The sequence below is a fragment of the Musa acuminata genome, chromosome BXJ3-8 (genome assembly GCF_036884655.1).
Source record: "Musa acuminata AAA Group cultivar baxijiao chromosome BXJ3-8, Cavendish_Baxijiao_AAA, whole genome shotgun sequence".
Taxonomy (NCBI): domain Eukaryota; kingdom Viridiplantae; phylum Streptophyta; class Magnoliopsida; order Zingiberales; family Musaceae; genus Musa; species Musa acuminata.
Window position 1 is genome coordinate 2,653,955 of NC_088356.1, and position 11,529 is coordinate 2,665,483.

Sequence of the window (11,529 nt, forward strand, 5' to 3'; positions counted from 1 at the left end):
TTCGACGTCTGATGACACCATCCATGGCTAACTGCAACCAACACAGTTGTTGCGGTCAGCGATGGTGCTACTATAGCCACCACACAAGACGATAGTGTGCAGCCACCATAGCCATCATGGGCAGTGGCACTGCTATATCCTCCGCACATGATGGTGTAACGTAGTTATTGTAGGGCTTTCACATCCTACAATGCTTGCATTGTGTACGCAGCTATTGCTCGTGATTTGGCTGACGACCATCGAAAACTGCACCCCTCAATAATACTGTTGCTGACAGTAAGTTATCGACAGTGGTCCATCAATCAAGCATGAGAAATCTTACATCACTCGTAAGCAACGGGTGATACGATAGACCAGATAGAAAAGTATATCAGCAATGCAGATAAATCATTTATACATCGTAAATAAAATCGATTAATACCTTTGGTAAGGGAAACGTGCAAACAAATAAGTATGTCTCTTTACTAAAAATTCTATTCCGAAGTAAATAATAATAATAATAATAATAATAAATAAATAAATAAATAAATAAATAAATAAATAAATAAAGTGGCGCCGCATCCTTGTCGCCAATTCGATACATTGGAGGATTACGAACATTCCTGCTGTCGAGTCGCCACAGGTGAAAGGGCGGCCGCCTCCCCTCCCCTCCGCTCCTAAATACATCTCCTTAACACTCTCCTTGCAGCTCTTCTTCCCTCCGTTGTCTTGGTACCTACGCCCTCACGACCGCGCCGATGGAAGCAGTGGCCTCTCTGCGAGTTCCCAGGGGCCAAGGCGCGCGCCAGTCCCTCGGCGGCCCGAGTTCTACCCGCCCGAGGTCGGGATGGGGCCCAGTCTTCGTGAAGACCGCCTCCGTCCGCTCTCCCCGATCGTCCTTGAGCGTCGCTTCCACGGATTCATCTCCCCTGGAGGTACTTCTTTTCGATTGCTCTTTTGGAAATTTTATCAAACGGAAAGACTGCGCCCCTTTTCAACCCAGCTTAACTCATTGCGTTAGCATTCCTGCAAGCTACTGTTTCTCTGCCGGCAGTCGCATAAGAAGGCTGCTCCTTTTAAAAGGCTTGTACACATATTTGCTTGGTATCCTCGGATTACCCAGTTTCTAATTGTCTCTTGCCATGCTTCGACTCTACGAACCATAAGAATCTTAGAGTTACAAACCTACCTATTTGTTTCTTTCTTTGGGACGCCAGAAGGTCTAGGATTGTTGGGATACTTTATTCTTTTATTAAATGAGATGGCTTTCGAATGTTTTATTAAATTAGGTTCATTCAATTTCTTTAGTTGATTCTAAGGGAATTCAGTTTTCTTTAGATGAAGAAGAATAATGTGGGAAATCTCACCGATTGGGATTTGTCAGCTAGTACAATGTCTCTGTCACCGTTGGATGGACGTTATATGCAGAAAGTCAAGGACTTACGCCCATTCTTTAGCGAATATGGATTGATCCGTCACCGGGTATTGGTTGAGGTTAGTGTTCTAGTCCAACTAGCTTGGTAATAAAGTCAATTTCCTCTCTTTGAAGCTTAATTCTGTTGGACCTTTTATTTGGTCGAGTATAATTGACATCAACCGTTTCATTTTATTTATCCTGTGTTTGATATACTGGCCAGTTAACACTCTTGAATCATCACTCATTTTTCTATCATTTTATATGTGATATTTGTTTCCAAGTGTGTTATGGTAGTTTTTGATATACTTGTCCCTACCTCTTCTTTCTAAATTCTCAATAACCAAGTGATCATATTGATTTATGAGTTTGTGATCTTATTATTCTGATGACTGCTGCTCTGAAATAGTCCATATCTCTGCCACTATGCCATGTGATCATTAGGAATGTAGTACTAAACTCTATACTGTGTATATGGCTCAGACCGTGTTGTATGCTAATTCAGTTCTCTGCATAAAGTGCATAAATTGATTGTTTTATTGTCTTATAAGAAGCCCTAGAACCACCTGATATACTTGTGGAAATCTTTGGCATACAAGATTTAGGAACTCTTCATTGCATCTGAAGGTTATATATATCTAACAGTCACTTCTCATAAGTGAGTATTTAGTATTCTGCATGTTTAGCTCCCTCTTTTGCTTTACTATGTAATTGGCTGGTTCATGTAGAGGCCTCCTGAGCATTTTGATATGTGAGTGTACTTTTTTACTCCTAAGCTGTTATAGTAACATAATAAGCTTTGTCCATTTTCGCCCTTATAAAACAATGGACATATATCTGTTACTTTAACCATTAATGAAACTTTCTTTCATCTGTTCATCTATGTTTTATATGACAATATATTGAACTGAGTACTACTTTAGGGTGGTGAACTGAGAAGAACTCAAAAGTGTTAGACTGCTAAGATGGCTATTTGGTGTGTTAGGAAGGACAATGCTGAAAATAAGTGGCAACCTTTAAGTTGAACTTACAATTGAAGTGATTCACTTTTAGAGTTTTGTGTAGCGAAAATGTTTGGGGAGGAGGAAGTTTGCCTTAAAAAAATCTTCCTTAGAAACACTGGAGCAGAACTCAAGTTCTGCAGAAGTGGTCTGGGGCTAAAGTTCAGAATCAATTTTCAACTTATTGCAAAATAAACAACCCCCAAGTGCATAGGAAGAATGATTGTTACATTAGTGAAGGAGAAGAACATTGACTAAATATTGGCTTATGCAACACAGGATCGAGGTAGACTTGGAGGAGTAACTCAAACATTTTTGTGGAGTTGGAATTCACAACATCGTCAATCAGATGCAAACATTATGATTTCAGCCTTACAATTGTTTCCGAGTGATGAACTTACTAAGATATCATTGTGGAGGTAGAATTTGTATTAGATTAATTTAAATCCTTATCATGACAGACACTTCAAAGTGCTTACACATCCATGTCTGTGACCAAATCTCAAATATTTTTCAACTTGTGTTGGATAGATTGGAGCATACTATGTCTTACACCATTATACTTATATATGTTAATCTATTACATATATATAGAATGTCAAATAATTGAGTTTATATATGTGGATTAGATTGCTGATTAACTCCTCAATGTTTCTTGTATGTGTTTGAAGTATTTTTTATGAATTCTTTTATTCATATGAATGTTGGTTATGTGTATCGTGATTTATATATGACTTATATATTGCCTAAGTTGTACAAAGTAAAATATCATAATATAAAATTCATATGTTAGTTGTTCTGTTTTATGCACTGTTTTGTCCTACTTTTACAAGATTTTTGAAGATGGCATGTCCATATCATGTTGGTATTGATTACTTCCAGATAGATGCAATATCCAAATTCCACAATGTTTTATTATCAAATATAATATTTTTCTCTCTTTTCTTATGTTTGAAAATGCTTATAAGCAGAAATAAAATTATGCACTGGTGGTATGTATGGGTATGTACTCATAATTTCTGGAGTAAGTTTTTTTTTTTCAGTAATAGGAAAGTGGGATAAGGTTTTTCTGTTGGTGTTAACATTAGCTGCTTTTGTTAAGTAGGTTTTGAATGGTTCTTTGCAGGTGAAATGGTTGTTAAAGCTTTCAGAAGTCCCAGAAATTACAGAGGTCCCGCAGTTCAGTCTGGATGCTCAGTCTTTCTTGGAAAAAATTATTCATGATTTTGATATAAATGATGCCTTAGAAGTAAAAAAAATAGAAAAAATAACTAATCATGATGTCAAGGCAGTGGAATACTATTTGAAGCAAAGATGTAAATCTCATCCAGAAATTGAAAAGGTTAGTTTTATTTTCTTAACTGCCAGGAGGGGCTGTTTTGTTTGTCCTTAAATTGTTTAACATGTGATTTTAACAATATTAGTATATGACAATGTGCTTTTGTTGTTCTTGATTAGTGTGATACTCTTCTTTCAGGTGCTTGAGTTTTTTCATTTTGCTTGTACATCCGAGGATATAAACAATTTGGCTCATGCATTATCACTAAAAGAAGCTATGAACGAGGTCATTTTTCCAGTCATGGTTGATTTATGTGAAGCAATACGTGTCATGGCAAAGGAAAATGCGCATATTCCTATGCTGTCGCGCACTCATGGGCAGGTACTTCACCTATTATAGAGGAGATGTAGTTTTTTTTCTTTGATGTTACCTTAAGTTGCTTAGTCTTTCCTAGTTAAATATTTTAAATTTTGTGTCAAACATTTGGCCTTTCTTGCTTCTAATAACTCATATCAATTTCCATTAACCTTTCTTTCTTCTAGATCTTATACAAATTTGCTTGGTACTTTTATTAGTGAAACTAACACATTTAAAAATGTTAAATCACATAATATTAGGATAACTTAACATTACAGCTCATGTCACTTTATGTGGTCAAGAAATGGGTTAATAGATGTTATGGTTTCTAGGTTGTTGATCTCTTTCTTGTCAAATTTTCAATGATGTAATTACTTCTTGCAAAATTTTAGAGTTTAAAAAGTTCCATTCTGTTTATAAATCTCTAATGATGCATTGACGAAAGGAACATCTAAACTCACTTTATTCATTAAAATAAATTTATGACATGTTTCGTGCTTTATACAATGAAATTTTATTTAGAATAGTTTCCAATCACTTACCTGTGCTGGCCAGCATGAAAACTGTGGTACCATGCCAGCATGTTGTGGGGGCACACAGTGTAAAATTTAAAACCTTGATCATGAGAGGGCAACATCATCATTCTAAAAATGTGGTTACTTGGCAATGAGTTTTCCTGAGTAGGTAATGCTACACTAATTTTTTTTGTCATTTTCAAAGAAATTTTGAACAATCTTAATATGGACAGTTAGTGCTATTGATTTTTGCCATAAACAATTGTTTATTCATTCTGAAACAAAAAATAATCAGTTCTTTCTTTGTCGTGTTTAGCCGGCTTCACCCACTACTTTGGGAAAGGAAATGGCAAATTTTGCTGTCAGACTAAGTGAGCGTGGAAAGGCTTTCTCCAAAATTCATGTATTGGGCAAGTTTGCTGGTGCAGTTGGAAATTATAATGCTCATAAAGTTGCATACCCTGATATCAACTGGAAAAGCATTACTGCAGAATTTGTACAATCTCTAGGAGTAGACTTCAATGCTTATGTGACACAGGTATATTTTTCATATACATTATTGCATGATTATATACTCACTCAAGATTAATAGATATATTGTCCAACTTATTTTTTGTTGCAAATGATTTCTTTTCATCATACTTATCTTCAATAACTAGTAGCAGCAATTGAATTCATTTCCTTTGACAATGTATCTTTACATGGAAAAGGACCTCTGGACTCTGGTCATGCTCTGAGTTATCCAAGTCTATAGTATTGTGTTTCATTATTCTATTACAAGTTTTTCGGTTTTTGCCGCTAATTGTATTGTTTAGATGCATATCTCATCTGATTTAAACACTCAAATTGACATCTTTGTACTGGAGAAAACATGCCAATCTCAATCTTCCAAATTTGATCATCATGTAGATTTGCCTTCAAAATTTGAAAACCTCATCTTCTGTTTTCTCTCTTTTTTAATTTGCAACATCTTTGAAGTTTCTGCTCAATTACAAGATGCCACCTTGTTATTTTTGCAATTTTTTTCCAGTCATCCTTAGACATGTAAGTATATATTCTACGTCTCGTACATTACTAGATCACAAAGCAGAATAGGCAAAAAAAAAAAAAAGCATGCTTAATTTGGTAGAAAAAACATATTGTTCTTTGTGTTATGCAATTACATGATCTTGATATTGTTTGTCTTGTTACTCACAAGTACCCACCAATTCATCCCTAACCCTAACATGATATTATTTAACATCTCCAAGTCACAAACATCCTTGGCCCAGATTTTTGAGCTAATAATTACATCGTTGCTTCAGTTGACATTCCCTGTGAAATATCTTCTAAATACTTCAAGCTGGTTAAAGCATTTACTTTGGTGATCCAAGGGATCAATGTGAAGCTGATCTTCTTACTAGATCTGAAAAAAGATTCTAGCCTTGACTGGATTATAGTCAGTTGATCAACTACCTCATTTTTTTGTTTGTTATTCTGTGATTGTCTCTTGATATAGATGTAATAAAGTACATGGACAACACAATCTACTAGTTAGGAGGCTATCAGAATTTGCCTGTCTGACTTTGTGAAACTTCTCATTTATAGTTAACCAAATTATGCATTTTCACGACACACTGCCATGTTTGTGACATGCTTGCTTCAGTAAGATAGTTTCTTTTGAATTGCTTTACCCAGTGGAGCTTTACAAGAGCACAAAGTTTTCTGCTTCTACCTGAGGAAGCCTCGCAATTAGACACTGATAAAATCATACAAAGACTATTAGCTGTTTTATTCGGAAGTGGGATGGGAGGTTCAAACAAAACCGGCTTTGAATAAGAACGGACAAATACTTAGGAGTTGCTTGTATACATTATCTTTCACTCAGAGTAACAATGTTAGTGTGTTGATTGTATTAGAATCTGACTTGTATGCATTATCTTTCACTCAGTGTAACTATGTTGGTGTGTTGATTGTCTAGATTATCTTTAGAATCTGACTTGTGCAAGTATATTAGGCCACACAAATGCATACACTCCTTGTGTAGACCATTATTTTAAAGCAGTTCATGCAATTTCTTAAGATTACTGAGTCAAAGTCTTATCTCTTATCATGCAGATCGAACCTCACGACTACATTGCAGAGCTTTTCAATAATGTCACACAGTTTAATAACATCTTGATTGATTTTGATAGAGATATATGGAGCTACATATCTTTAGGTTATTTTAAACAGGTAACCCTAACTTTCCATTACTATATTAATTTCTTTTCCTTTGTAACAAATTGATCGAGAATAAATATTTCTAATGTTCTCTGCAGATAACAAAGGCTGGCGAGATTGGATCGTCCACTATGCCTCACAAAGTAAATCCTATTGATTTCGAGAACAGTGAGGGCAATCTATGCTTGGGTAATGCCGTTCTATCAGCCCTTAGCATGAAATTGCCCATTTCACGGATGCAGGTATTATTCCATCTTGATCCAGATTTCTCTTTGTTGGTCAGATGTCAGAAACTGCTATATTTGGTAGTAAATTTAAATTTGAATTTGCTGGGAGTGATACATACATGCTTGTGATCTCAGAACCTATAACAAGATTCAACTATTTAAGAGCGCATTGAAAGATTCACTTATTCTTAAATCACATATTATATATGTGTTTATGCGTTTGTGTGTGTGTGATGCATGTGCATATGTGTATTCAGTTTTTGTTCTATCCATTGGTCTTCATGCAGTGATGTCATTCTTACTATTGTGTTGTGCATAACAGCGTGACCTAACTGATTCAACTGTCTTGAGGAACCTGGGTGTCGGTTTAGGTTACTCTCTTCTGGCTTATAATAGCGCACTACTGGGAATCAAAAAGCTCCAGGTAAGCAGTCTGCACATTGTGTGTATTTACTAGTAAGGATATAGAAGTACCATGCAAAGCTTTCTTTGAACTTTTGATTAGGATGGATTTCGTTAGCATTTAAGGATAAGGTTTGAAGCCAACATGCATGCCAACCTTTTTGTATTTTCATTACTAATCAATAATGGTTTGTAATCTGTTCACATATCTTTTGTTATTCTACTACTACTTCAGGAAGTTTTCTTCATCTTATGCATTCCTTGCTTATCCATAATCAGTGGATTCCACTGAAGGTCAAATCAGCAGATTAGTTATTTGAAAGTTGAATTGCGGTTTAAATGGTTATCATGATTCAGTGTGTATAACAGGAATAAAACATACTGCAACAATTCTGTTGTCATTTCCAACATAAAAGTCAGATATGATACTTATAAATAGAGTTAGTTTTTTAGAGCATAAGAACATGTAGCTTCAACCATTCTGCGATGTAAATTTTAACTAAAGTGCAATCATGAGTTAAGGATCTCTAATTCTTCATATTTTGTGGTTGTAATTTTCTGTTTGTAAACTATGCAATGGTAGATGGTGATGCTAATCTAAATTGAACTGGAATAACACGGTAAAGAATAATGCTAAGGAAACAGAAAACATGAACAAGGTAAAAGACTGGCGAGTTTTGATGAATAGTTCATTCAAGCCAAGTTTGTAGCTTCACACAGATTGTACTTTTGGCTCTAAAATTACTATTAAAGATTGCCTGATCGAGAGCATCTCTTGAGTAAGTCAAGGCCACTGGCACTGTATGTGTTGTCAATATTTGACAATATGGTGAGCAGAAATGTATGGCAGGGTGTCTCCACAGGCATGGCTCTGGAAAGAGGAAAAAAGAAAAAAGAGGAAAAGGGAGTAAAGGAAGAACGAACAGCTACAAAAAACTATAAAATTTCGAGTTGGAGTCCAACTACATGGATATTTTCTTGCCTTTGAGATGTATTGTTAGTTACATTACTAGTCAAAATAAGGACTATTATATCCTTCTTATGGCTCTCTTTTTGTATGGTCCCTCTCGATCTCCATTTCTTTTGGCTGTAGTTGCAGCTTTGAGTTGTTTCCTTAATCTGCTCTTATCTTTCCTGCAAGCATATTTTTTCAGGTTTTTTATCTGCTCTATTTTCTCTTTAGTTTTATCTGATTACTACCTATTCACTATCATTGATTAAGTTGGTCATTATTTGTTAAAAGAGTAGAAAAAAAATCTTTTAGGGGCTTTCTTGCAGGTTTGCCTATTTCTAAATTGAGTGATCGTTTTGTAGGTGAATGAATCTTGTTTAAATGAAGACTTGGAGCAGACCTGGGAGGTCCTTGCCGAACCAATTCAAACGGTAAGACTCTGACAGTTGTTGTGTGTTTGACAAGTTCAATTAAACTCAAACGCAGGTAGAGGATCTGAAGTTCTATGTAGTTTTTTCTGATGTTTAGTAAAGTCACTAGAATAATGACTTTTGTTTTTGTTGTGGATAATTTTCATCATTTGGCATTATAACCGGAAGAGTATCACTATAATCAATCAGAAGTCTTCCATTCGGATAAAAGTTAGTCCATTTTATTAAGTTTACTTTCCGGGCATTGCATCCCATGGTCTTACTTCCTTTGATTTAGGTGTATGACATCATGTGCATGTTTTAGTTGCCTAAGCAGAGGGATCGTTTGAGATTGCTGGATCCATAAACTATCAATTAGTCTAGGCTTATTAAAACCCTAAAAAGATGATCAGAGAAAGTTTATCCCAGTGAATGAACTATATTTAACCGTAAGCAATATAAAGTTGGAGTTCTCGTGTAATCAATATCTTTTCTGATATCGGAAGCCACTTACATGACCTTGTAGCATAAGTTTTTTGTGTTTCAGCTTCATCTGGACTCTGTTCAAGCAATTCATGATGCCAAATTTAAGCTGTTAGTGCTGTTTGCATTGTTTTCTAGGTCATGCGAAGATATGCTGTTCCTGAGGCATACGAGAAGCTGAAGGAATTGACCAGAGGAAGAGCTGTGTCGAAGAAGAGCATCAGAGAGTTTACAGAGAGCTTGGATTTGCCCCAGGAAGCAAAGACAATTCTCTTGAACTTGACTCCTCACACCTACACCGGGGAAGCAGAGAGATTGGCCGACTCTGTAGATGATGCTGTGGACTTGGTCAACGGGTTTAACCTCCCCTAACAGTCAGCGTGATCCACAACCTTCATGGACAAGAAAACATTGGGTGAAGGAGAAGCCATCGATGATATAATTAATGCATGCAGAAAATATCAATACTTCATTGGATCTATCATTCTGGTGAATTGTTTTGACATCTATCTGCTCCTCTGCTTGATAGCATCCTCTGTTTGACCTTTCTTTTAATATCTCCTCTGTGTTCTCCCTTTCTTTGTGGAAGCTAATATGATCACACACCAACAGAAGCCGACAAGCCAGTCACGTGTTCCATTCATTTCAAAATATCTGGTGAGAATCTTCTTAATCTCACCGATGCCTATTTATTTCTTGCATTATATATATATATATATATATATATATTGAGATGGAAATCCGTATTTGATGTTGTAGTCCTTTTTCTTCTTGTCGAATACAAACTCGTCCTATTGTGTTGCCTGATGGATTATGTCATCAAGCAAAGTTGTCTACAGACCGAAAACGACGGTCACAGAAAACTCCCTCTTCCGCTCCGCCGCCGCTGGCGACGGTAGCGACCTCTCGATCACCGACCGCCAGAGATATCAATTTCGATGAGGTTCTCCTCCTCGAGATCGATCTCGATCATGTCGTCCCCTTGCTCTTCGTCCTCCCACGGGAGCCGGGGCTCCGCCGGCGAGCTCGACCCCGACGCGGCCGGGGAGCCGCCCTCGCTGTCGGTATCGGAGTCGTCGCACGCGAACCGGAGTGGCCACAGTCGCCCGCTTCCCAAATTTTCATTTTGGGCCCACTTCGAGTGTTGTTCCTGCGAGCGTCCTCTGCAGCGGGACTCCTCGTTCTCTTCCTCCCCCTCGTAGTCTTCGTATATGACCTCGAGCGGTCCGCTCCAGCGGAGGCAGTCGGCGAAAGCATCGCGAAAGATCACATTTTGATGGTAATCGGTGGATTCCACCGCCTTGGCCTCGGGCTTGGGTTCCGAGAGACCTGGGGTTACCTCCTCCTCGACGGCGGCCGCGGCAGCGACGGAGTTGGGCGGCGGGGAGCGGAGGCGGAAGAGGGCGGCGAGGAGGAGGAAGGTGGAGATGGGAATGGGGGAGAGGAGGAGGGGGAGGAGCGTGCGGGGGAGGTAGAGGAAGGCTAGGATGGAAGCGGCGGCGAGGACTGCGAAGAGAGGGTGGGAGGAGAGGGTGGAGAGGGAAAGATACCATCTTGAGAGGAGCCTCAGCGCCTCTACCGACAACTCCACTAGAAGAGGAGGAGGAGGAGGAGACTCGGCTTTTGCTGCTTCCATTGCACCAAAAGAAAGACCGCTCTTTGATTCAACCGTTCCGGCAAGGTTTCACAGACAACCTACAGAGAGAGAGAGAGAGAGAGAGAAGAAGGAAGCCGACATGGAGAACGAACCCCTTCGAGGTGAATAACACAGGGAAAAGGGCGTCAAAAGAGAGAACGATAGGTGTGCGAGACAAAAGCGGTGGTCACATCCCTTCTCTCTCTCTCTCTCTGTCGCTAAAGTTACTTGGAAGCCCGAGACCTGCTCGCTACTAAAATATACCGAGTGATGATGCTATTGAATGGGCTCTGTTTCGGCATATGAAGTGTCCCACCTGATAGCGATCGTAGCAGCAGCAAGCCATTATTGTGGAGTCGAAGGAAGAGGCTTTCCGATCTCCTTCCTCCGGCAATTTAGATTGAATCCAATTACACGGACGAAGACGGCGCCATGCCTCGCTGCCCCCATTGACACGACCAGCAGAAGACAAGCTGCGTTCTAATGTTGCGTGTAGTCGAGTACAGCTAAGGAAGGAATTGGCAGAACATGTCGCAGCATCAATCGCAACAGCAGATGATGTCTCCATTAGGTGTGTGTAAGTTACGATCGATCGCATTTAAGGTGTTTAACAGACCCATTTAATCTTCTCTTTACCTTACCGTTCTACTTGTTGATATCGAAGAAAGCCAC

General features: G+C 38.4%; 2 protein-coding genes across 2 annotated transcripts; one reads left to right on the top strand and one right to left on the bottom strand.

Moving 5' to 3' along the window:
• The first annotated feature begins 578 nt into the window (after window positions 1–578).
• On the top strand, window positions 579–9,799 carry LOC103993921 (uncharacterized). The gene is made up of 10 exons (XM_009414161.3): window positions 579–914; window positions 1,318–1,473; window positions 3,521–3,736; window positions 3,872–4,054; window positions 4,862–5,083; window positions 6,643–6,759; window positions 6,846–6,989; window positions 7,297–7,398; window positions 8,691–8,759; window positions 9,360–9,799. The coding sequence occupies exons 1-10, from the start codon at window positions 738–740 to the stop codon at window positions 9,591–9,593; spliced, it is 1,620 nt and encodes a 539-aa protein (XP_009412436.2). The 5' UTR covers window positions 579–737; the 3' UTR covers window positions 9,594–9,799.
• A 150-nt stretch (window positions 9,800–9,949) lies between these two features.
• LOC108953507 (uncharacterized) lies at window positions 9,950–11,064 on the bottom strand. Its single transcript, XM_018829509.2, has one exon. It carries the CDS (start codon window positions 10,855–10,857, stop codon window positions 10,132–10,134), a length of 726 nt encoding a protein of 241 aa, XP_018685054.2. The 5' UTR covers window positions 10,858–11,064; the 3' UTR covers window positions 9,950–10,131.
• Window positions 11,065–11,529: the final 465 nt, after the last annotated feature.

Excerpts from the sequence above, each read along its gene's own strand:
- LOC108953507 (XM_018829509.2), bottom strand. The coding sequence starts at position 10,857 with ATGGAAGCAGCAAAAGCCGAGTCTCCTCCTCCTCCTCCTCTTCTAGTG.
- LOC103993921 (XM_009414161.3), top strand. The coding sequence starts at position 738 with ATGGAAGCAGTGGCCTCTCTGCGAGTTCCCAGGGGCCAAGGCGCGCGC. Across the intron at positions 915-1,317 it reads CGGATTCATCTCCCCTGGAG|ATGAAGAAGAATAATGTGGG; the intron begins GTACTTCTTTTC and ends AGTTTTCTTTAG. Across the intron at positions 3,737-3,871 it reads CTCATCCAGAAATTGAAAAG|GTGCTTGAGTTTTTTCATTT; the intron begins GTTAGTTTTATT and ends CTCTTCTTTCAG.